We start from the raw sequence: 27438 nt of genomic DNA, 5'->3' as shown, positions 1-27438 counted from the left end.
TTTTTCCTTTGTTGTTGTCTCCATAGCCCACATATCCCTTTGATTCAAGAGTCAAGACTGAAAATTTTGTTATATCCCCCGTCATATGTTTAGAGCATCCACTATCTAAGTACCACATATTTGAGGTACTTTGCGTGCATACCTGCAAAATTAAAATCAAATTTTATTAGGTACCCAATGTGCTTTGGGTCCTTGATGGTTAGTAACTTTCTTTATCCACACGTAATGCCCTTTTGGAACACTAGTGTTTCTAACATGACATGCATTAGGTGTGTGACCCTTGAGACCACAATAAGAACAAGTAGCAGTAAATCTATTTTTAATAGCATGTGTATGAGATTTACTTTGAATAATTTTCTCTTTATAATGATGATCCTTTTTCATAATTATAATCTTTTCTTGATTGGATTGATTACTCGCTTTAACAAAAATGGTCTTATTCAAGCTTGGTTTATCAAATTTTGAGTATCCAAGACCACTTTTGTCGTTTGAGTATCTTTGCATATTTAAAACATTTTCCAATCCAATTTGTCCATTTTCGTATTGTTCAATTACTCTATTTAATTGAACAATCTTGAAGGAGAGGGAATCACATTTATTGCATGTAAAATTCTGTTTTAGTTTTTTAGAATTCTTTTCCATAATGTCAACTTTTTCTTGAAGACTTGAGATTTGTCTCTGATCCACTGTTGCACACGGGTCAAATACAATTGATAAAATGTAAATAGAGGTAATAACTCGAATCGTTTCGCAAGGACTTCTGATATAGTAATAATAACTGAATTGAAAATTGAAATTAAAAAGAGGGTTCTTTAGATTTTTGTTTTAATAGATGAGCAAAACAATTAATCCACTTATTCGAGTTTCAAACCTATCACAGATTCTATCAATGAGTTTAATTTCTAATTTGTGATTCTATTCTTATTTGACTATAGAATTGATCAAACAAGCGTAATCAATCCTATGTAAATTTGGTTTCTTTGATTGGATTAAGCATCACAATCATCAAAATATTATAATTAACGATCAAGTATCGCAAAATTGTAATTCAATTAAATTAAAAACTGAAACTAAATTCTGTCAAATAAATTTAATCAATTCTATTGAAATTCAATTTAAGCAATCAAAATATCAATATAATCAAATAAACAAGAATAGAATCATGAATAGAAATTGACAGTGTAACCTGAATCTCAAAGTGTTGACGAAACTCTGAACTCGTGGATTAATCTTATAAAATTAGCCTTCCATGAAATTAAAATAAAACTGTTTATTTCTTGAAACAATTTGAATCCTAATTTTTTCCGTCTTTAGAAAAGAAACAAAACGACCAATATATAGTACTTGATATTGGGCTTTAGGGTTTAAAAAACAAATGACTCACTAATTAAAATTATTATAAAAGTCCAGATTACGAAATCTGCAATTTAGGCCCAGTAAAGTTCGGAATTGGTATTTTCTTCCAACACAAAAGTAGTAGCTCATATTTTTAGCTTTCCAACGCCTGCTCATATGCGCCAATCTGATATCCAGAGCTCAAGTTATGACCTACATAGTGAGAAAGAGTCAAAATACAAATAATAAAATTAAAATGCAAATAATAAAATTATAATCTAAATTCAACCCAAAGTTTAGAAACAAGCTAAAAATATTAATCTAAGCTATAAAGAACTTTTAAAATATCAAACTAAAAAGCTAGAATCATGTGCCCGAATGCTATGATCAGTCTCTTTTGTGTTGACACTAGTTTGAACATATTTTTACATTCAATAAGTTGTTCCTTGATGGCGTTTTGAGCATCGTTATATTCTATAATCAATTCACTATTAGTTTTATTATGTTGAGGGGATTCTATGTTACTAACTTCTTCTTCATCATCTGATTGATGTGATGCCATCAATGCAACATTAACGCGTTCTTCACTTTCTGTTTCTGAATTTTCATCAAGGAACATAATATTTTCATCTTCATCTGAATTTTCGTCTTTTATTTGTTCTCTTGATTCGGTCTTTAGAGCAATGTTTTTTGTCTTCTTTTCTTGACTTTCATTTTGTTCTAACCTTCCAAGTTCTATTTCGTTTTCTTGGAGTTTTCCAAATAATGCAGAAAGAGACATTTTGGATAGACTTTTCTTTTCGGAGATTGCTGTTACCTTTGGTTGCCAAACCCTTGTTAATGATCTTAATACTTTTAGATTTAGTTCATCATTGGTGAAGGTCTTTCCAAGAGCCGACAAATGGTTGGTTAAGTGGGAGAACCTTTTTTGTAAGTCTAAGATAGATTCTCCGGGCAACATTCGAAATAATTCGTATTCTTGAGATAATGTATTTAGTTCAGATCTTTTTACTTCAATGATACCTTCATGAGTTACTTCCAGCGTATCCCATATTTCTTTGGTTGTTTAACAGTGGGATATACGGAAAAATTCATCCATTCCTAGTGCTGGTTGTAGCATATTTTTAGCCTTCTTATCGAACAAGACTTTTCTTTTATCATCATCAGTCCAAGAATTTTTTGTCTTTATTTCTTCTTTGTTGTTGATGACTGTTGTTGGAATGTGAGGACCATTTTCAACTGCATCCCATATGTCGTCTCCTTGTGCTTCAAGATACGTTTGCATACATATCTTCCAAAAGTCGTAGTGTTCTCCAATGAAGCATGGTGGTTTGTTACTACTGCCACCGTCTGCAGTCCTCTTGCACACCACAAGAGATTAATTCACTTATTGTCAGAAAATGTACAATTCCCACCCTGAGATTTCTGCTACGAACTTCTAACAATACTTCTAGATAGCACACCACTATCTTAGATTAAGCTACTTTAAGAAAGTACTACTTTCTTTTACAAGTGATATAATATGATTTAGAATAAGGATATAAGAGAGGTATAATGATTTCAATCCAATAATACTTCAAGTACTTTGAGAATCTTTCTGAATGATATGAAAATGAAATGCAAGTACTTTGTAAAAAATCAGAATTTTGTTCAAAGTTGTTCAAGGTTTGATTCAAGGATTGTGTGTTGTTTGATCTAAAGTTATGGTGTATTTATACTCCATAAACATCTCTTCAGATTCGTGGCCATTGATCCAAGAGGTTTGATGAACAAATACAATGATCTAGAACCATTTCAGATCTCGAAAATTGTATTACTTCCAGTTGTATTCGAATACATGATGTATGTATTTGAATACACCTTTTTGTAACGTTCAGATTTATTCAAAATTTGCACCTTGTATTCGAATACATCCTTCATGTAGTCGAATACAGATCCGTGACTTTTGCCACTGACTTGCTTTGTATTCGACTACAGCAGGTCGTAGTCGAATACATATGCAAAGGTTTTAGCTACTGACTTGCTTTGTATTCGACTACAGCAGGTCGTAGTCGAATACAGATGTGAAGCTTTTGCTTCTGACTTGCATCTGTATTCGAATACACTATGCTGTATTCGAATACACTTTTGTATTTTGTCAAAAATATTAGTTTTAAGACTTTGCTAATGTAATTTTGACTTTTGAAAATACTTTATATGTATATGTAAATATGAATGGTTCTCATGTATTTGAGGTATTGGTTGTATCATTTACATTTATATTAAACATCTAATATGTTTGAACTTAACGCTTTATCAATGAAGATATTTAAACTTCTTTTTGAGCTTGTTGCTTTGATCATATTTATTGATTTTTGTCTTCATAAAAAACCTGTATTTTAAAAGTTTTTCATTTCAGAACAACATACAAATATCCAAACCAAGGTTTACTAGTCAGACATAGTCACATGTGCATAATATATAAAGAATTGAAGCCTACAACTATGTATCTTTTGTGATTGTCAACCTACAAAATTGATTTATCGCAACATAGTATACTAAATCTACAATGTTTTTATAAGGTAATGATATATACAATTAATTTGGAACCACGTCGATCATTGTACTTATTTCCTTTCTACGAGCGAGTTGGCATTAGAAAGCCATCTTGTAAATATTTTTCGTGTTGTTAGTCATTGGTTGGTTGGATTAGTTGTATCAACTTTCCATATTTCTTATCATTCTGAAGTTGCTAACAAAATTTACAATGCGGGTGTATGTCATTCTTTATCCACTTTGAAAAATAAATGGAGACGTCTTTTCCTTGTCCTTACTTTGAAGTTTTCGGATTCATATGTGTTTCCATGCTATTGAAGACTATTCCTATACATCAAATGTTGATAGTTGGTTGTTAAGTTTGACGGTCATTCTCGGCTCTATGCCTTGACTTCAAGTTTATTCTTGGTTTATGCCTTTTTAAGTGGCTCTTGGTATATCTATATATAACTAAGGCATTGTGAGTCCGTGGACTATACACTCATCCACGTGTAGATTCCTTAATTGCAAGTAAAACAATATACTAATTATAATATTTTATGTTTGGTATTTAAAAATAATAAGAACCTAAAACCCCTTTGGAATTATTCTTCCTAGAAGAAGTGTGGCATTTGAGAGCCATAGCGCAAACACTTTTAAGCAACGTGTCATCATTTGGATGATAGTGGCTAATGACAATAGATTTGTTATTGATGCTTCCTAGCATCTCCTAAACACTAAAAATATAAAAATTCCAAATAGGTGTTATCATATAATAAAATTTGATGGAAGCTTAATGTGCTCATTTATTTGGGATGGCTAACCTTTTCCCTATGAACCTTATCCACTGCTCTTTCTTTTTATCAAAGCATGTTTGTCCGTAAACTATCGATGCTTACATTTCAATCCAAATTATTGACATTATGAAACGAAGACACATAAAAGAGATATTCCTTTTATGCTTTGATATAAACAAAAAGCCTTAGGAAATAAGAATCAATATATGAGAGAGCTACTATGATCCAATCATGGAGTCAAAAATGATAAGAAATCTAGCTTGCTTTAGTAACTAAGGGAGGTTCAACGTGTTAAGAGGTCAATTTACTAATCTTCCAAAGTTGACTTTCTAAGAGCCCGAAGTCAATCCATTGTTGTTTCGAAGTCAACCTTCTAAGGGTTGATATCAAATATAATTTAAATACTACGATTTGATAACAAGGGCATAACTCCAATCAAGCTGAGAAGAACTATGTCTGATGAGATGTCTTCTTCTAGAGGCTCAATGTTCTTTGGATTTTTTAAACTTTCTTTAGCTCCAACTTTTTGTTTAAAATAAATTATGCTCCTCTTAGAGATGAATGGATAATTGTTATTGTAATTAACATACATAAATATGTTGAGGCCTTGACGTAAGATCCAGTTCAAACTCCATTGGGCTTTATCAATTTACCATTAGTGATGCAAATGTGACCTCGATTGACACCATGTGTAGTTTATTTAACATGGCGCAATAGCAGTAGCATGTAGATTGATTTATTGTAATATATTTTGAACTAATTCACATAGATTTTGATGGCAAAGCATGAGAGCTAACACTTTCCATTTATGTCTCAACATATACTCTTTTTTGTTTTCTATCCCATCATAATTTCTATTGATGTATACTTATTTTGTATTGAAGCAACCCTTGTTAATATTGTAAAGCAAAGCTACTGTAAAAGATATGTCATGATATTCTCTAAGATAAACATAAAATGTAAGGAAATGAAATGGCTATTATATCATATATAGTGTGAATAGTACACTTACCTTTGAATAATAGGCAAGCCCAATTTTGGGGAGAATTATATATATACCATAAAATTTAAAATGGGTCTGAAAGAAAATTTTCAAATTAAAAGAGTTGCAAACAATTTTTTAGAAAATTAAAAAAGTAATGTTAAAAAATTTGTGCGCCCTGCCCATATTAAAACAGAGTTTTTAGGGCCGACTCAAAAAAGCTCGCAACTCATTAGGGTCAACCCTAGCATCAAGGATCCTGGTGAATTGGTTTCGACAAATCAAATTGTTCTATTAAAGATTCAATTTTGTGCGTTCGATCCAATATATCAACGACTATGAATAGTGCATTAAGGATCCTTGTGAATTGGTTTTGACCAATGAGATTGTTTTATTAAAGATTCAATCTTATCCATTCGATCCATTTTACAATTGGCTACAAATGGTGCATTAAGGATCCTTGTGAATTGATTTCAACCAATCAAATTGCTTTATTAAAGATACACAAATCCTCCCACCTTCTATAAATACACAAGTAAATCACATTATCTCATCACACCCTCTAATGAATCATACTCAATCATTTACATATAATCTTATTCATGGCTACTTAACAAATAATTTTCGTTGTTTATTACAATAGTTTAATCGTCAACGAAATTGAAGGTAAAACCTTTGTAAGTGATTGTAAAAAGGTTTTCAAAATTATGTATGGAAGCAACCTTGCTCGTCTAAGGAATGTCATTAAACAAAGTACAGCTCGACGTCAAAGTCACGATAATTGATATAGTTTACCAACATCTTGTATTCTATGGAGAGAATACAACAAGTTTGGAACTATTGAAGGTTTGCAATGACAAAGATGTTCAACTGAAGTTTGATGTTTATGCTCAGTGGTCATAACTTGACACCATCAAGTTATACGTTATTCTTCAAGATAGTCCTCCATCATCAAACATTGATCAACCATCAACCATGCCCCAACCCGACTACACTCCTTATTTGATCACAACACCCTATATCAACCTGACTAATATTCTCCATCTAACACTATGAACCATACAAATCAAAACACTATGAACCATACTCTAGCCAAATTAAACATACTCTTCCAGATGGTTTCAACTCCATCATGAATTTCCCTCAACAAGTCTACAACGCGATGCATCATCTTGTTTATGCTCAGTGGTCATAACTTGACACCATCAAGTTATACGTTATTCTTCAAGACAGTCCTCCATCATCAAACATTGATCAACCATCAACCATGCCCCAACCCGACTACACTCCTTATTTGATCACAACACCCTATATCAACCTGACTAATATTCTCCATCTAACACTATGAACCATACAAATCAAAACACTATGAACCATACTCTAGCCAAATTAAACATACTCTTCTAGATGGTTTCAACTCCATCATGAATTTCCCTCAACAAGTCTACAACGCGATGCATCATCTTGTGATTCTGACGAAAACATTTAGTCGACGAATATCTAGAAACACAAAACCAATCTATCCTACTTGCATTGGAACCACCATTTCATGTGAAAAACATAAATTTTGAGAATGTAGAGCAATCTATTGTATTTGATCACAAGTTCTTGAACGAAGCCCCACTAGTAGATGAAATTCTTGTAATTGGAAGAAGTTTCAAAACAAGGATGCTTGCGTACATGCAATCAAACTTTACCATTTAAAACAATAATTGAATTTTGCGGTACAAATATCAAATACAGAAAGGTATTGATTAATTGTTTGTTTAAGTGCTGAGTGTCACAACGCCAAAAGAGTGACTTGTGGATGATTGGTAAAATAAATGTGCCTCATATATGTGCAAATTCCACATTGTCACAAGATCATCAGAAGTTTGATTCTGAAATGATATGCACAAGGTCATTATTGCGCAGATTTAGGTTAAGCGTAACTACACAGTCAATTATAGAAATGCATGGATAGTGTAACGCCCCAAAATTTGGTCTAATGCGTTTGCTTAAAAACGTCAATTCTCTAAGAAATGCAGGTATTTTATAGTGGTAGAAGAAAATAATTATTAAATTATAATCTTTAATCTCTAGTTATTTTATGAAATATTTAGTAGTATGTGAAGTTAAATAATATACACATTGTCATTAGGGGCAGACCCATAAATTTTGAGTAGTGGGGTCGACATATATAAAATTTTGGAGTAATAAAGATGTATAAAATTTTATTTATTTAAAAGCATAATTATACATAATCATAATAGTGTTTTTATGATTTTTCATATTTCGAAACATTGAATGATTTTCTCATTTTCAATGTCAATAAAAATATCTTTATATAAGCAACTAAACAATTATTTAACCACTCACATCTCAAACAATTTCACATCTAATTCTTGATAATGTTCATTTAACAAATATTTAATTATTCAACATCTCTTTATCAAATGTATAAAAAAAATCTCTTAGACTTAAACAAACTACAAAAAGAAAATAATGACACTTATGTATGACAATAATTGAACTTTTAAAATTGTTGATCATTCACTTGATAGAATAATTAATCTTAAAAATGATGTAAATTAACAATTTTCTTACATTTTTTTTTTGAATTTTTATTTCATATATATATATATATATGGTATTTCAAAATAAATATGAAAAACAAATTGGGAACTCCAACCCCACTTGGCCCATCCCTGATTGTTATTATGGGTGATTGTTATTATGGCTAGAGCTGTCCAAAAAATTTCAACTACTAGGCCCCTTAATTTTTTTCCTTTTAAATCCTTAATATTAGGCTCCTATAAAAATAATTTTTTTTAAAATCTCGGCCCATTATTTTATGGGGCTTATAGGCCCCCAATATTTTGATAATATTTGAGATTTTTTCTTGAAAATTTTTTGAAATTTATTTATTTTACTCAATAAATTTTCTGAGAAAAATAAATAAAAAATTCTCGAAAAAAATCGATTTTTTTTCTCGAATAAAAAAAATCGAAATTTTTTTATTGGTGAAAATATCGAAAAAAATTATTTCTCAAAAAAAAAATTTAAAAAATTTTGTCAAAATTTTAATTTAAAAAAAATTGATTTTTTTTGAAAACGTGGGCCTATAGGCCCAATAACCACTAAGCCCATAAATTTTTTGGGGGCTGAGGCTTACTTATTGGGGGCCTTTTAAATTATAAAATATTTTGGCCCCTCCAACATGTGAGCTGGGGCCAATAATTAAGGGGTTTGTCAAATTGACAACTCTAATTATGGGTACCACGTCTCTTGCAAAATAATATTATTATTTTAACTTGACGTACTAGGAAACATGAGATTAATTTATATATATTGAAGGTAGAATTATTTTACGCATTCATTTAATTAAATTATATGTCATAGTTCCACTTTGTTAAATTAGTTATTAAAATATCTCCACAAAAATTTAAAATGAGTAATTTAATTGAATACACCTGCAAAATTTTACAATATAAATTAAATCCAAAAGGAATAAACTCAATGGTATGCTGGACCTACCCATCGTGGTTTCTATTTGACCCCAATTATGGCACTTTGGAAACACAATTTGAAACAGAGAGCAAGAGGAAATCTCAAAAGAATACTTATCGTAATTAAGAAAAAAGGTATTTATATTAATACACTCCCTGACCAAGTGAAGTTGATGTCTCAAGATCAAATAATGGAAATATTGGAAAAAACAGATAGCAATAAGGACGGTCGTTATACAAATAGTGAGCTTAAGAAAGCGTTGAAGGATTTACGTTCCTATGTTCCTGGATGGAAAGTCATGCATTGTCTCACCACACTTGATGCAAACATTGATGGCCAAATTAGTAGTGATGAAATTGACAATTTAATCGATTATCTCCCTGCTCGAGGCTTTGGAAAGAACTAATAATATATAGGTGATGAAATTTTGTGTTATGAGTATGACCCTAATTAACTGCTCTTAAATAATAGCTAGCTTATGTACAAAAAAATACTAGCTATAATGCTGTGTATTTTTATATAATAAAGCTGAATTTAAAGGAGAATTCCATATTTTCTGTTTTTAATTTTTTTTCTCGCTAATTTAAGTCACTGCAAGAAAACATTTGTATACCTACGGAAAATTATCCACGGATCTCATTCTGCGAGTAAATTAGTTGTTATCTACGGAAAAACCGTGTGTATTTTTTTATATAAAATAAATTGTTTATGTTTAATTAATTTCTAGGATTATTCCGTAAGTAAAATTAAAAAATCCGTGGGTAAAGAAAAAAAAAATACAACCCTGACTTAAATTGTGTGAAATTTTTCCGTGTTATTTTTACTATAATTTATCCATAGGTAATTTCTATTTTTTTTAGAAAATTTTTGTGTTGAGTTTTTTAAAAAAAGGTTTATGTGAAAACCAAAATAACTCTTCATTCTCAAAACCAAAAGAACTCACATTCAGATTGCAACCTATACAACTCTAAACCATTCTTCTTCTTCCAACCTCTTCCAGATTGCAACCCGCTCCTTCGACTCAGACCGTTTTAGATGCCGCCTTGATGATTGCTCTCTCTCAAGGGTAAGTTATCTTCCTTTATTATCGTGCTGAAATTTCATCTGATCTCGGGTCTCTTCCAGTGGTCTTTTAGCGTTTGAAGAAGTAGTCGTGTCTGTCCCGGACATCTGCTACCCGCTCGGTCATCCCATTCGGTGACTTTCGTCGTCGCCCTCACTGAACCGACTTATATTTCTATTATCTTTTCCTTTTTCGAAATCGAGTTTTACTGAAATTGAGTCTTACTGAAATTGGATTTCCTTTTCTTGCCATATGCGCTTAGACTTTCTTTACTATTATGTAAAAAAGCCCCAATTTTTATTTAAAACCCTAACCTTTTTCCTTCAAATCCGAAATTATTCATATTCTTTAGTTCTGATTCTTTGTTTTTCTTACATAACGTTGTAGTTAATAGTGTTGTAGTGAATGTTATGCATTGGAGGGGACAAGTAGTGAGACACCAGAACTATAGACTTCAGTGTTAAGTCATAGGACTTATATTCTCTATATTGGGGATATTAGCTTTGTTATCAGCACTTACAGATTGTTCCTGTTCCTGGTTGTTTGGTTCTTGATTTAATTTGTCATTAAAATCATTCACTTTCTTTCTTACAAGTCATTGTTCTTGCTGCCTTTACTCGATTAGACACATTTTGTGCTCTTCAAGACCTGTGACAATTCAAACATTTGTTAACCATAGTGCCTCTGATCAAGATCTCCAACAGGTATGCCTTTATGATCCAACATTTGTTATTTTTACCTTGTACTTTTTGTCCCTTTTATTTGTTTATGATCCTAAATGTATAGTTAAATTCTTGTTCTTTTTTATTTATTTTTTATTTTATTTTTTTATTTACAAATAGTAAATTCTTGTTCTGATTTGATTATAGATATATACAAAATTTTATTCTATCATTATTATGCATAGTTTCATTTCATTCTTCCGTCTATTAAAATGGTTTACGTATCATATGTTTTTAATTCAATTTTGATCAAGGGGTAATTGCATTTATTTTTAATTAGGCTTTGGTCTTTAAGTTAATTTCTGAAATCTTGGCAAACTACTTGAAATATTTGGGAACAGGAATATTATGAAAATTTGACAAATGACTTTAAGTTAATTTTAATTAGGCTTTGGTGTTTAAGTTAATTTTAATTAGGCTTTGGTGTTTAAGTTAATTTTTGAATTAATAGGGAAGCCACATTGACTTTTCATCTTAATCCTTTCACGTTGGAAGTTGAACATTATGGCCTGATTTTGACTTTCTCTTCCAAAGTCCTTCCCCATCATCAGTTTCAAACTCTGAGTTCCCATTTGGGTTTGTGATAGCCGAGACGATCTTGAACATCCTAGAATTGAATTGCTGTGTGTGCTAATAATCTAACTCGTCGATCGCGAGGTCCTTTCGTGGTGTAGACTTTACTATGTCTATCTTTTCTAACTGTTGATCTAACAATAATGTGGCCTCCTTGAACTTGAACTATTTCTCCCCCAGTGCTATTCATTCCCATTAGTCATATGTATTTTTTGCCTTTGAAATTGAAAAAGTGCTTCTATTCTGATTCTACTTCTTGCATATGTATTTTTTATATGTGTGAAATTTTATGACACTTGAATGAATGTATGCTTCAAAATTTGTTCTTGTATTTTAATTTTTGTGCACTTGTTTGTGTAGTTGGTTATAATGACAACCACTGAGAGCTTGATTCTTTTTCTTCCTTCCTTTTTGTGTGGCCTTGTTTTATTTCTTAATATTGCTTTTCTAATTGGTGTTGAATTTCTTAAACCTTTTATTCACGTGGATACTTCATCTACATCTAATCAGAATTATGTTACTTCTGTTGATCCCAAAACCAAAATGTGTTAGGTAGTGCACTCACAATGCAAAACAACTTTACTCTCGGTACTATTCAAGATCTCGAATAGGTACGCCTTTATGAAATTTGGTTTATTTGATGTTGTCTACTCCTTTGTTTGTAATGTAGTTTCAAGCAACAAATTCACTTGATGGTAATATTCTTGATGGTAATATTATATGAGCTACACTTATGAGCCACATTATATTTTTATTTATATGCTTATTTGTGAATACCAGTGTAACACTCCGATTTTCAAAGCGAGGATGTATTTTTTTTTTCCAAAAGAAATTAAAATAAATCAGAGAATTAAATAAGGTAATACCTTTGGATAAATAATTGAATCATTATAATTTACAAGCAGCGGAAAAGTTTCTCAAAATATGAATCCAAAGTATTTACACAACAACAAATGATACATGGAACCCGTTCAAATAAGATGTCATACTGACAATATTAGTAAATATACAGTTTTCCAGTTCAAAATAACGTAATCAAAAAGAAAGGCATCTGTTCCCTCTATGTCATCCTAATCTGATCATTCTACAAAAAACTATAGCTATACACCCTGAGTGATCTCCACACGCCCCGTGAGATCCTCCTAACATAGCTCCAGTCAAGCATTCCTATCTACATTCCCATCCGCAGGGTACGAACCGGTAGGATTGTCCTGGCTCTCATCTGAGGGCAAAGCCCATAGTTGTAAAGGGTCACCAACCGAAATTAACAGTTAACACATAACATTTAAGTTTTTAAATGTACAAATAACCTTTCCACTTAGCATGCACCTTAAAAGGGTTTTCCATATGCTTAAAAGTTCATATAACACTTGCCAAATAAAAAATGAAGTCAAAATAAGTCTTACATCAATCAAGTAATAAACAACTGGCCAATCCATTGATGAACCAATTGAGCAATCGATTATCTAACTCAGAATGAGAATTTCCACTAAGCCAATCGATTGAGAAATCGATTTGGATGAAGGTTTTGAGTGAAATCTGAACTCTGGGCTTAAATCAATCGATTGAATGAGGAGCTGAGCCCCTGTAACAAATTCAATCGATTGGTAAATCGATTTTGTCCAATTATCTGAGCTTCTGCAATAGCCCAAATCGATTGGCAAATCAATTTGCTAAGTATCTTTTCAAGATTTAAGAAAACAGGAGGCACACCAATTGATTGGGCAATCGATTTCGTAATTGGTTTTTGAAACATTTTTTTCAAAATTGATTGGCACATCGATTGTGTCAAATTAGCTGATCTCCTGTAATACCTCAAATCGATTGGCAAATCGATTTGTATGAATTTCTTTTCACATAATCGATTTGGGAATCGATTTCTCTGAATGTTTTTCTAAAACTACATAAACTAACTCAATCACATTCACACACAACTCCAAAACATAACATTTAGCAATTTCAGCACAATTACCACGACAACTTGAGTTTCGAAATGGTTTTACAATCAATTACACTTACACACAATTGCAAAACGTAACACTTAGCAAAATCAACACAATCACAATGACATCTCAAGTTCAAAACACTCAATCATAAACTTGAATCAAACACGACTCGTGTGCCAAGCACCCTAATGCAATGCGTATATGCCAAAATGCATGGACTCGAAATTCCAAACCAAAACCCTCCTTGAAGGACCGTAAATCATAATTGTACCGCCTATCGCAGGCTGAAGTACCAATTACCGAGGTGCCACCTATCACGGGTCTGCACGATTTACTAAAAAGCGTAAACCATAAATGTACTGCCTATCACGGGCCCGTACCGTTTACCAAGGTGCCACTTATCACGGGTCTGCACGGTTTACTAAAAAGAACGTAAATTGTAAATGTACCGCCTATCACAGGCCAAAGTACAATTTACCAAGGTGCCACCTATCACGGGTCTGCACAATTTACAAAAAACCGTAAATCGTAAATGTACCGCCTATCACGGGCCAAAGTACTATTTACCAAGGTGCAACCTATCACGGGTCTGCACAATTTACAAAAACGTAAACCATAAATGTACCGCCTATCACAGGCCAAAGTACTATTTATCAAGGTGCTACCTATCACGGGTCTGCACGATTTACAAAAAGAATGAAAATGCATGAGCATATAATGACTCCATCCACAACAATCGTTAAGCAAATGCAGATATTAAAAGATTTCTCATTTTTAATACTCATTTAACTTAAACGATTTTCACAACAAACATTAGGTAAACAAAAATATTAAGAGATTCCCCATTCTTAATACTCTTTTAACTTAAACGATTTTTACAACAAACATTAAAGCAAACAGAAATATTAAGAGATTCCCCCATTCTTAATACTCGTTTAACTTAAACGATTTTCACGATAACATTAAGTAAACGTAGACATTAAGAGATTCCCCATTCTTAATACTCGTTTAACTTAAACGATTTTCACGACGAACATTAATTAAACAAGACATTAAGAGATTCCCCATTCTTAATACTCATTTAACTTAAACGATTTTCAAAACAAACATTAAGTAAACAAGACATTAAGAGATTCCCCATTCTTAATACTCGTTTAATCTTAAACGATTTTCAAATTCCACATAAAAAAAACCCAAACATATTATCAAATTCAATCCACGATCCACACTAAAATACATCAATTCATTTCTCCACAAAATCCAACCATACACATATCAAATTTCATCAGTATTAATTAAGAACACGTCAAATACGACGAACACAAATCAACACAATCCACCACTCAAACACAACAAGTTTCATTTACTCAAAATCATTCATAAATGAGTTTAAATTCATTTTCCACGAAACATTCAACAATATAACCAAAACCTAACTCTAAGATTTTACCCATAAAGCCTTAGATTCATTTTCCCCCAAATCAACACTTCAACCCTAACAAATTCCTTTCCACACAACCACAGATAAGTCCCTAAATGCAAACTAAAAGTTTGGAAGGAGCCCTTACCTTAACGTTAGCTTTAACGTGCGTTTCCGGTACCGCGAGTAAATCCGGTAAAATCTCCGCTCGCAACGTCGCCTCCAAAGTTGGTTCCGTAGCACCGTAGCGTGGGAGTGAGCAACTTTCCCTTCTATCTCTTCGCGAAATGAAGCTTAGATCTAGATGAAACGGGGAGGTTTGTGTTTGACGGTTTTGAAATCCCTAACACCGTTTTTCTTCGTTTTCGAATCAAAGAGGAAGAGTGAAGTTGAGAAATCCTTGTCCTATCACCCACCCAGCCTTGGGTTTCTATTCTTGAAGCCAAAGAAAGAAAAAGAAAGCAAAATCAACGAAGAAGAAAAAGGGAGATGGAGGGTGAGCGCGAGGCAGAGGAAGAAGAAGGAAAATGTTACGTTTTCTTTCTTTTGCCTTTCTTTCCTTTCCTTTTCTTTTCTTTCTTTTTCCTTCTTTTCTATTTTCTCTTCTTTCTATTTCCTCCTCTTGTCCCTCCACACAAACATATATATATGTTTATATATATTAATTATAATTAACAAATATCTCAAAATAACTAGATATTTGTTAAATTACCATTTCACCCATAACACATTAAATTCTTTGTAAAAGATTCACCGCAGTTAATTTAATTTATTCATCGACGAGTAATTCTAATCGGCATCAAAATATCTTTTTGGTCATATAAACTCCAAAATATTAATAACTTTGGCTAACAAGCCTCCGAGTTCAATACCAAAATACACTAAAATACATAAAGTATACTTTAAAATTATGGGTCTTACAACCAACATTTTGTTAATAGCATGGTTCAAATATTTGTTCAGAGATTTAAAACGTACCATAATTTCTTTTTCAATGTTTGAGTCCCCCTCTTGTGAGAATCACTTGTTTGTTAAACATATTATACAATTTTGCAGCTGCTGATAGAGTGGCAATACATGAGACATGGCGTAGAAAGGCTGTTTGGAACCACCGGGGGAAAGACTTTCATTTGCTAACAGGAATTCCGGTTACAAGTCCCATTATATCCCTAATAGTTGGTAGTGAAGATGAAGCACTGCAAGCAAGCCGATATGTTTCATTCCCTTACTTTCTTTCCCATCATTTTTGGTGCTCAATGAACTAAGTATCACATGAGTCTACGACTACAGAAGCTGATCATGCTTTTAATTTTGATCAACTGCTAGTTACTTTAGTACTATCTTTTAGTCATGCATAGGCACACTTTGTGATTAGACTGTAAAGTAACACTAAATAAGTATGGAGCAACTTTTCCATAAGCCTAAGCTTTCTTGTACAACTTTTTCTCAAATGGTGTAAAATTACCCACGGACATGTCATGGATATAATTATAAATGTCAAATTTGTCACAAATGATCCGTGAGTAATTTTACTTGCGAATTTTCCGTCGGTAAGTGTTTACTATTTTACCCACAGAAAATCTATGAGTAATTTTACCCACGTAGACTCGGTGAGCCATACTACCTACCAATAATCCTTAAGTAACTGTATCCCAGTGCTTATCCGTCGGTAAATATTTTCCTACGAGCGATTTAGCTACGAACCTGTGTACGTGGGTAATCCGTGCGTAATTTTACGTTACCTACAGATATTATGTGGGTAAAGATAAAATCTGCCGTAGGTAATAACAATTTTTCTTGTAGTGAATTATTTTTTTAATTAGTGTATGTTTGGTCTCTATTTGCCTTTTGATGTATTTTGAAATTTTATTTTCAAATTCAGAAGACGAAATTATTATTAATAATAGTGACACTAGTGATTAATTAGAATTTTTCTTATATAAAATTGGTCGTCTATCTTTTAAGGTTAGAATGTGAAACTCTTACCATTAAATTGTGTATTTTATAATTGAATTGAAATACTCATGATGTTCTATATTTAGTAATATTTCTTCTTTTTTTAAAATATAATTAAAAAGAAAATCTATTGATTTTTCTTGCTTCAAGTTTGTTCAATTTCATTTTTATAATAACAACTTAATTTAATTATGGTTAGCTCAACAAGGAAAATTGTTTGTCATTGTCATTCGATACAATTAACATGTATGTATCTTTATTGAATAGTATCAATAGGAAAAATATTATTTTGATCTATAATTTGCGTAGGTTATTTGCTTTTTTTTTTTTTTGTGTGTGGTTAAATTAGTATTTCAGTCTCTTAACTTATTTTCTAGTTTCACTTTAGTTTTTTAATTGGTTTTCATTCTATTTTGGACCCTTAACTATACTTTTGTTAGTCAAATTGACACTTTTTATTAATTGCTAACAAAAAACGTTAAGTTTTGTCATTTCACCCATCTTCAAAACCCATATTTTTATGATCTCATTCAACCTAAAAGCCTTGCCAATTCATACTTTCAAACTCGCAATCTTTGAAATTCATAAATTTGAAATTCATAAATTTGAAATTCATATCCATAATCTTTCAAACTCAGAAAACTGAAAAATCTCCAAATCCATTTTTCATACCTTCATCATCTCTTCACTTTAAGGTCATTGGTTCAACAAAAGATATAGTGATCACAAAATCAAAAGGTTATACAATAACAAGAAATTGCAACAATTTCACACAATTCAAGGAAATAAAATAATGTGTAGCTCTAGAATCAAACAATATTGAAAAAGACTTCCCAACAATAAGACACTAACTTGGATCAAGTCTGAAAAAGATGAAGCTTTCTCTCCATCCATGTGATATACACAACTTCATGCATTTTGGTGTGCAAGACTTGCAACATAAAAAATTTCATGTGCATCCCAACTCTTAGAATATATTAGTATATCATCAATGAAAACCACCACAAATGTGTCTAGAAAAGGATGAAATATACCATTCATTAAGTCCATGAAGATAGCTAGTGCATTGGCTAGTTCGAAAGGCATCACCAAGTATTCAAAGTGGCCATAGCGAGTTCTGAATGTGATCTTAGGGATGTCTTGTTCCTTCACTCGAATATGATGATACCCCGAATTCGGATCAAATAATCCAATTCTATATTCTAAGGCTAAACACATAAATAAAACATCACTTTATTAGGAGTAGCCAATTTGTAGACACCGAACATCAATGGACTGAACCTATTATTTATATTTGATTAATGTTTTTGATGCTCTAATTGTTATATGCTCATTGTAGTTTAAACTTATATAGATGTGTGTTTCCAAGCTTAACTCTGATCTACTGAATGGTGTTAACTCATTAGTCAATTGCCATTCAAATTTATTTTCTTTGTGTTTGATGACAAAAAGGAGAAAGAGATTTGAGAACAATTTAAATTGTTTGTGTTTGAATATTTGGGGGAAGTATAACTACACAGAGTTAGGGAGAGTCCTATGTTAGGGGGAGCCGTGTATGTTTGATTATTTGCATGCTTATGTATTTGCACGTTTATATATTTGCATGTTTGTTTGCTATTTTACTTCATTTTTATTTAAATAAATTGTTATCAAAAATACTATTTTGTCATCATCAAAAAATGGAAGATTGTTGGAACCTAGTTGGTCCCAGGAACAATTCCTCTGTGTTTTTTTGATGTTAACAAAGATATTTTGTCAGAACAATCTATTGTATTATTGGCTTCATGAAGTGTACAGGAATTAGAACAGAAAATCAAAAGAATATATTCGAAGCAAGGAAGAAGAAAGAAATATATTAGAGGATGATATCAGAGGAAGATATCAAAGGATGATATCAGAGGAAGTGACTAGAGGAAGTCACCAAAGGAAGTGACCAGATGAAGTAAAAAGGTAAGAGGAAACAAAGTCAAATCAGTCAACGAAATCCTCAAAATGAAAAAAATGCACGTTTTGGAAAAAGACGCGCATCTGCCTATGATAGTTCAACGTGTGTCTTGTAGTTCAACATGCTTCTAGCAGCTCAACATGCTTCTAGTAAATCAGTGTATTTCTAGTAACTATAGCATGCCTCTGATGAACAATAACCTTATCATGCCTTTGATCAACAATAACTTTAGCATACCTTTGATGAACAATAACTTTAGCACGCCTCTGCTTAATAGTAACTTTAGCATGCCTCTGAAGTCTACAACTCAAGTCTACCTCTAAAGCTCATGTTCCAATAGCTCTTGTAATTGCAACACGTTCCAAAATGCTGCCTCTGGTAACCAAACTTAGTTTAAGAATTCAGAAAACAATTAAATTTAGACTAACTCAATTCAACCCCCTTCTTGTGTTTGGCTATCTTCACTATTCATTTGATTTTTATCGACACGTCTTTGTTGAATCTGGTTAATGCAAGCTAACTCTGATACATTTGCGCTTAAAAATTTGGAAACTCAATTCATCGTCAAGTTAACAATCTCTAAAGTCAATTCTCTTTTTCTTAAAGTCAATAATCTACAAGTTAATCCTTTGAGGCCAAACCATTAAAGATGTCAACATCTCAACAACTTCTAGTCATCAAAATCAAACTTATCCTATGATTAAAGAAATATAATGACATCCTCTGATTGGATCATCCTCTAGTATAATTATAACCTTTACTTGTTTTTATTTAACATGATTTATTTCCTAAATGTACTATTTTGTATTTTGTTTATTTGATTAGTTTCGATAATCATGAAATTGATGTGTTAGATATATTTGTTTTATTTAGTTATGTGTGACCTATAGTGATATTCTTGTCTTGCTTGATTTATTTTAGTTGATAAAAATATTAATTGAATTATTTAATTAAATTAGAGTTTATAGAAGTTATTTTGTTTATTAGTTCTATTTTCGACCAAATAAGTATTCATTTTCGGATATAGTAGAGTTAGTGAAACCTAGCCTTCATGTATAAGTGTTTTGAAAATATTTTTGGTCCATCTATCTTTAGTATAAAAAAAAATAGTGACTTGACTCATTCCTTTTACTCTCCTACATGACTAGATTTTATGATATTTCATTGTGTTGTCTTGGCATAATATAGACTTTATGCCCTTGTCTCAACCAATTAAGAGAGGAGATAATGTATATTCCCTCATTCTTGACACCGTGCACCCACTTTTCTCTCATCCTTAATTATGAGTTTTATCTTTTTTGTGAAATTAAGAGAGGACAACAAAAAGACTATTCTCCTTTGTTATATCTCATGCATTTCTCTCTTTTAAACCATAATTTTGATTTTGTTTTAATATTCTACAAAAAAGAACTCTATGCAATTTTTGGTTTCATAACTATTAGAAAAAAATTAAAAGGGTGGTGTGACACCCTTTAATTTAGTTATTTAATTAAAGAGATGGCGTGACACCCTGCAATAAATGATAACTCTACTAATTAATCCTTATTAACTCATACACATGATTTCAATTGGCTTTGTAACAACCTAATACAATTAAAGAAATAGTAACCATTGACATCATAATTTTTGAATTAAGTGCACTTCAATTTTAGGTAAGAAATCAATGGTAATATTGCAACGTAAATAGCTATTGAAATCCCCCTTATTTTATCAATGTCACGGCTCCTCCCTTTGTTCATACATTTTCATTAGGCCCTCTTGCTGTCCAACCTATTCATCGTTCATACACTCCCAAAATAATTTTCTATGTTATTAATCCCAATATCTATCCGTGTTGAATTCTTCCTTGCCTCGTGAGCTATTTCTCGTGGAAATTTAGAGGTGTTAAGAAAGAAAGCGCCTAAGATAAGTGTTTTTCCCCGTGCAAGGTTAGGCTAGATATTCAATTAATAGTTTGTAAGATATTGATATGATGTCTTAAAAGAAAAATGTTGATTTTATGTTTGTCTTAAAGAATTTACTATAATGTTTTTGATTTTTTTTGAGCAATATGTTTGCCTTGATAAACTTAAATATAAAATTTTGATTTTTATTATTATAACATGAGTAATATGGTTGTTGTCATAAATTTGATGTAAAGTTGCGATTTTTTGTGTTGTTTATGTGTACTTAATGATAAAGTTATGATTTTTATTATGGTCTCATGAGTAATATGTTTGTTAGGATGTTTTTAATTTAAAGTTTTGAATTTTGTGCTATTTCATTTCAAAATTTTGAGTTTTATGAATACTATAGGAGTCTTGAGGGAATTGATGAAAAGTTTTAATTTTTAATTGTGATAACATGATTAAGTTGATTATTGTGATGTGTTTAGCAGTAAGCTTTGATTTATATGTCTAAATGACTAATAATACACTACAAGAAATTTGCCATATACCAACGGTTGTTTTTAGTAACACATATAAATGCCATAGGTATAGATATAATATACCAACAACCACTAAACAAGAAGTCCTAGGTATAAAGAGTTATTTAGAGACAGGTATTTAGTGACAAAGTTAAATAGTTGGTATACCCCAAAATAAATAAAAAATTCAGTCCCGCCTCAAAACTCTGAGTTCCCGCTGCCAAATACCTAAATCCTCTTTTACAAGCTACACTGCTTCAACTTACCCTCCTCTCCTGCAAAACCCCTAAACGTACGAGTTGCTTCGAATACCCTCCTCTCCACCCAACACCTCCATTCGCAACCTCATCGCCGCCGCCGCTGCAACCTTCAACGAGCAACCTTCCTTTAACGAGCAACCTCGCCACCTCCGCTACTCGTTGTCGTTGTCGCTACAATCTTCAACGAGCAACCTTGCCGCCACTGCCACCGCCGCATCAATCTTAATCTAACAAGCTTCCTTCAACGAGAAATCTCACCGGTCGCCACCGCTACAATCTTCACTCCCTGCTGCCGCCCAGAAATCTTATCAACACGATACCAACCTCCAGTTATCTCTTGAATCAAGGTATGCAGGTTTCTGCAATTTTTCTTAAAAATCCCCAATTTTCTTTGCAATTTTTCTGAAGTTTTGTGTTTTTGCTTAAAAAGCCCCAATTTTTCTTCAATATAAATGATAATATTGCAATAATTAGATAAATGATATATCATTTTATCATGTCTAAAATGACTCATGTTGATTTTAAATCCCTATTTGTAAAGTACACGAATCAAACTAGGTTTCATTTGTTAGGGGTTGTATATCTTAGCTGGTGTTGATTGGTATACGATTAAATCAGTCTCGACCCAAAAAATTTCCAGATGCAATTATTCATTATTTTTTATGACATTACAATAATAAAATTTTATTTAATGGACAATATCCCAATTGTTTATTATTAGCCTTTTTTTTACTGCATTGTTAAAGGATTTTGGAATGGAGATAGAAGTGCCGTATTGAAGCAAGCCAATGCTTGCTGTAATTTTTTTTTCTATGAGCTGCTATGGTGCATTTGTTTAGCTTAGCAGAATGTCTGAATTCTTCAGGAGTAGTATTGTTGTTATAGTTCCTTTTGAATTACTTTGTTTTAATTATATTGCTTTATTTTTTTTTCTGGGTGTAAGTAATTAGCAATATGAGGGGTATGGTAATATAAGTTGTATTCAAGATTCATATAAAATTTATTCCTGCTAAATTATATGTTTTGATTATTCTTATTCCTTTTCTTATCAACTCTTTAAATGCTATACAGTGCAGGGACTCTTAGAGATATCACAGTGCAGCCAGTTTCACATAAGCTCTATTTTGAAGACATACATTTAGAGGTTTTGGTCTACAAATCAAGGTACCATTTAGTAAGTCTGTCTTTAGATTTTTCCTGCAATTTTGGTTTTTTTTTGCAATATTCCATTATACTTTCTACAATTTTTCATTATAGGTTATTCTATTTTATTGCTATCTTTTCTTTCTTTATAAAAGAAAAACATGCATCTTTGTGCTTGCTTTTTAAAATTAATCTTTCTTTTAACTCCTCTTTATGCATTATATCTTCTAGTCAACTATATATATATATATATATTATTTTGCTTCATGGCGAATTTATTCTAATTAAGTTTGAATATTTTTTATTCAAATTAAGGCACACAAATTTAGGCTCATATATATTCCCTTTGCTTTGATGTTTGCTCTAGTTTGTTTTATTTTGATTTTCCTTTCTTGTTTGTTTCGTTTCTTTTAGTTTTTGTTCAACATTTGGTCAAATGGCGCATAGAGAGTGGATGGGTGATGAATCAAAACAAAGTGTAGAATATATTCAAGGGGTTAATGAATTTCTTGAATTTGCTTTTCAAAATTCAGAAATCAATGGAAAAATAATGTGCCCTTGTACAAATTGTGCCAATTGTCAGTCACATTCCCGTAGAATTGTTTACGAATAGTTAAATAATCCACGACGTGGATTTCTTAGAGGTTATAGGCGATGGGTATTTCATGGTGAGAAGCCTACAACTTCAAGCACCACAACTGAACGTGTAGAAATGGAGCATGACATGGATGGATTAATTAATGATATTTGTAATTGATTCTACAAAAGAGCCACTTTATGGTGAAGGTGGGAGGAATCCAGATGTCGGAGAAATATCTAAGTTTTACCAATTTGTGAGGGAGAATGAACAAATACTCTATCCAAACTGTAGGAAGTATAGCAAGCTATTATTTATCATACATTTGTATCATTTAAAGTGTCTTCATGTATGGAGTGACAAATCATTTTCTATGTTGTTAGATTTACTCAGAGTTGTTTTACTAGAAGAAAATAGTTTGCCAAAGTCATACTATGAAACTAAGAAGATAATTTTAGGGTTAGGATTGGGGTATGAGAAGATTCATGCTTGTCCCAATGATTGCATACTCTATTGGGATAGATATATAAATGATCAAGTATGTTCAAAGTGTGGTACGTCAAGGTGGAAAACAAAAGATGAAGATGTACAAACTAATGGGATGGAGACCTCTCAAAAGCGAAAGAATTTACCAGCAAAAATTCTTCGATGGTTCCCATTGAAGCCAAGAATGCAGAGGTTGTTCATGTCCTCCAAAGTTGCTGAGTCGATGAGATGGCACCATGAGGGTCGATTGAATGATGGTCTTCTTAGGCATCCTGCTGACTCCCTTGCTCGAAAAGAGTTTGATGCTCGATATCCAATATTTTCTTCAGATCCTCGTAATGTTCGATTAGGAGTGGCTTCTGATGGTTTCAATCCTTTCAAGACTATGAGTATTACTCATAGCACTTGGCCTGTTATGGTAATTCCATATAATCTTCCTCCTTGGATGTGCATGAAACAATCATTCTTCATGTTATCATTACTAATTCCTGGTCCTAAAGGTCCCAGAAATAACATTGATGTTTACGTACAACCATTAGTAAGAGAGTTGCAAGACTTATGGGAAAATGGAATTGAAACATTTGATGCCTATAAGAAAGAGACATTTCAACTTCATGCTGTTATAATGTGGACTATTAATGACTTTTCAGCATATGTTAACCTGTCTGGATGGAGTACTAAAGGTCAGTATGCATGTCCTTGTTGTGGTATTGAAACAACCTCACGATGGTTACATCATGTTAAAAAAAATTGTTACATGTGTCATCGTCGTTGGTTAGCTCCCAACCATAATTGGAGGTTAAATAGTAGAGATTTTGATGGAACACGGGAGTTAAGGAATCCTCCTAGAAGAATTGATAGAAGTGATATTTTAAGGCAAATGGATGAATCTAGAGAAAAAGGTCTAGTGAATGGGGCACAACCTTGGAAAAAGAAGAGTATTTTCTTCACATTGCCTTATTGGCAATATAATGTATTGCGTCACAATCTTGATGTGATGCACATTGAAAAAAATGTATGTGATAACATCATAGGTGCATTGTTAAACCAAGAAGGAAAGTCCAAAGATAATTATAAGGCGCGAGCTGACCTTATAGATATGGGCATAAGAAATATGCTTCACCTACAACCGAGCCCTAAAAGTAGTATAATGTTTTTGCCAAGAGCATGCTATCAAATGACTAACAAAGAAAAGGATGTTTTTTTGGGCATCCTTAAGAATGTAAAAACTCCAGATGAATGCTCATCAAGCATCCCACGTTGTGTGCATATCAAGCAACACAAAATATTTGGCTTAAAAAGTTATGATTGTCATGTTTTGATGCAAGAGCTTATTCCAATTGCATTAAAGGGTACATTTCCAGATAAAGTCACTTCAGTTTTGATTGATTTTTGCAATTTCTTCAAGCAAATTTGTTCTAAGATATTTAGTGTGGAATTTCTAGAACAATTGGAGTCTCAAATTGCAGTGACACTTTGTCAATTGGAAACAATTTTCCCTCCTTCATTTTTTACTATCATGGTGCATTTGGTAATCCATTTGGCATATGAAGCCAAGGTTGCTGGACTAGTACAATATAGATGGATGTATCCTATTGAGAGGTATGCATCTTTTATTATTAACAATCTGCTTAATGAAAAAGGCATAGATATCTAAAATAAATTAAATTTCAGGTTTCTTTTGACTCTTAAATCCTTTGTACGTAATAAAGCATATCCATAAGGATCAATTGCAGAAGGTTATTTGGCCAATGAATGTTTGACGTTTTGTTCGCAATATCTATCTGGGGTTGAAACAAGGTTTAATAGACCTAGAAGGAATGATGATGAAATTGATTCTACATTATCAGATAATGTGACATTCTTACATCCTATTGGAAGACCATTGGGGGGTAAAAGACCACACAAATTACAAATAGGGAAGCGAAAGAGAGTGAGTAGAACTAAACTTGGCAAAAAAGAGTTAGCACATGCACATAGATATGTGCTTTCTAATTGTGACGCGGTTGCTCCATTTATAGAGTAAGACACCAAATCATATTTAATTTTTATACTAATTTATATTTTGTAGAACAATTTTTAGAGAACATATTACAGTTCTTAAAAGACAGTCTCGGCCGCGACGATTGTCACAGCTTGAAAATGATAAACAACATGGTCAAAAATTTATTGAGTGGTTTCAACAAAGGGTGAGCATATAAGAGTTGTATTATTTTAATGTTTAATGATTTTCAACTTACTTATTTTCATGTAATATTTTAGATTCATCGTTTGGATGAACAAATGAGTCCACAAGTAACTCATGAACTTAGATGGTTAGCTCGTGGGCTGTCTGAGGTAGTGAGAAGATACACTGGTAATGCAATTAATGGTTTCAGGTTTCACACAAAGAAGAGAGAGAGACATCTGAAAACACAAAATAGTGGAGTAGTTGTAAAGACTAAGACTTCAAAAGATAAAATTGATTACTTTGGAAAATTAACTAATATAATTCAGTTAGATTATTTTGGCAAGTACAAGGTTGTTCTATTCAAATGTAATTGGGTTGATATTAAGAGAGGTGTCAAGAAAGATAAGTTTGGACTGACACTTGTGAATTTCAAATTTTTAAAACATACTGGAAAAAATATTTGTGATGACCCATTTGTTTTTGCATCACAAGCTAAAATGGTGTTTTATGTATATGATGAGAGAAACAAGGACTGGCCTGTTGTTCTGAATGCAAAGGTTAGGGATATCTATGATATGGGGGATGAAGAATCTAACAAAGTTGAAGAAATTCCTGAGCAAATAATGCATGATACAAGTGAAGATACTCGTAATGTTATTGATTTAGTTAGAGTTGAAGTTGAGGATGATAATGGTTTCTTTGAAGTTGTTGTGGATGTTGATAATCTTGGTGATAATGAAAATGAAGAGGAAGATGAATGGGAGAATATGTTTTAGGTGTGCACCTTGAGTTAAGGTTTTAGACGTGAATTTTATGCCATGTTCATTTATGTTTGTCCAATTTTTTGTTAATGTGTTATAATACTTACTTGAGATTATTTCAAAAATATATTTTTTTTTTATTTGGAGCAGCAATGGCACGAAGAAAAAAGTTAAACATTAGGAATCGGACAAATGATAAGGAAGGAATACAAAATGTTCCTACTCATACAAACTCAACCAGCATGCAAGAAAGTAATGTTGCAGAAGATGTCATACATGAGTCTATAGAATCTCGCTCTATTCCTTCTAACATAGAAGCTGAAGAAGAACCAATTGAAAAAAGTATAAATTTTATATCATTTCATTTCTTATACTTTATTTATGTAAGCATAGTGATTTATGCTTTTATGACTTTTGTTTTACTTGTAGATGTAGAACCTAAACGGGTTAGAGGTCATACAAGAATGCTAGATGTATGGGAGATGGAAGATGGTGTGTCATAATTGTTCGTTTGGACAATGTAACACCCCGTTTTTGGGAATGAAGCAACAACTCTTATTTTTTTCAAAAGAAATTAAACTAAAACAGAGAAATAAATAAGGAAATGCCTTTGGATAAATAATTGAGTCATTATAATTTACAAGCAGCAGAAAAGTTTCTCCAAATATAAATCCAAAACATTTACACAACAACAAATGGTACATGGAACTCATTCAAATAAGATGTCAAACTGACAATATTAGTATAAGTACAGTTTTCCAAATTAAAATACTCCAACCCAAAAAGAAGGACGTCTAGTTCCTATACATCAACCTAATCTGATCATCCTACCCAAACAATATACACCCTGAGTGATCTCCACGCGCCCCGTGAGATCCTCCTAACGTAGCTC

General features: G+C 32.1%; 1 protein-coding gene and 1 long non-coding RNA gene across 3 annotated transcripts; both read left to right on the top strand.

Moving 5' to 3' along the window:
• Positions 1 to 10055: 10055 nt before the first annotated feature.
• Positions 10056 to 16582, top strand: LOC113784805 (uncharacterized). 2 transcript variants are annotated; one of them, XR_003470946.2, is made up of 4 exons: positions 10056 to 10183; positions 10806 to 10884; positions 12028 to 12086; positions 15898 to 16582. It is a non-coding gene; the product is annotated as an uncharacterized lncRNA (long non-coding RNA). The 2 variants fall into 2 exon arrangements; XR_003470947.2 differs by having other exon boundaries at positions 10776 to 10884.
• A 6710-nt stretch (positions 16583 to 23292) lies between these two features.
• On the top strand, positions 23293 to 26561 carry LOC113784804 (uncharacterized). The gene is made up of 4 exons (XM_027331058.1): positions 23293 to 25217; positions 25416 to 25577; positions 25687 to 25804; positions 25878 to 26561. The coding sequence occupies exons 1-4, from the start codon at positions 23293 to 23295 to the stop codon at positions 26559 to 26561; spliced, it is 2889 nt and encodes a 962-aa protein (XP_027186859.1).
• Positions 26562 to 27438: the final 877 nt, after the last annotated feature.

Source organism: Cicer arietinum, chromosome 2, assembly GCF_000331145.2.
Source record: "Cicer arietinum cultivar CDC Frontier isolate Library 1 chromosome 2, Cicar.CDCFrontier_v2.0, whole genome shotgun sequence".
Classification (NCBI taxonomy): Eukaryota; Viridiplantae; Streptophyta; class Magnoliopsida; order Fabales; family Fabaceae; genus Cicer; species Cicer arietinum.
The sequence above is the reverse complement of the archived record's forward strand: the minus strand, read 5'-3'. Positions and strand labels throughout refer to the sequence as shown.

Bases quoted from the DNA above. Each gene is read 5' to 3' on its own strand.
- LOC113784804 (XM_027331058.1), top strand. From the start codon at position 23,293: ATGATATTTGTAATTGATTCTACAAAAGAGCCACTTTATGGTGAAGGT. The intron at 25,218-25,415 runs GTATGCATCTTT...GGTTGAAACAAG, and splicing joins TGGATGTATCCTATTGAGAG to GTTTAATAGACCTAGAAGGA. The intron at 25,805-25,877 runs GTGAGCATATAA...GTAATATTTTAG, and splicing joins TTGAGTGGTTTCAACAAAGG to ATTCATCGTTTGGATGAACA.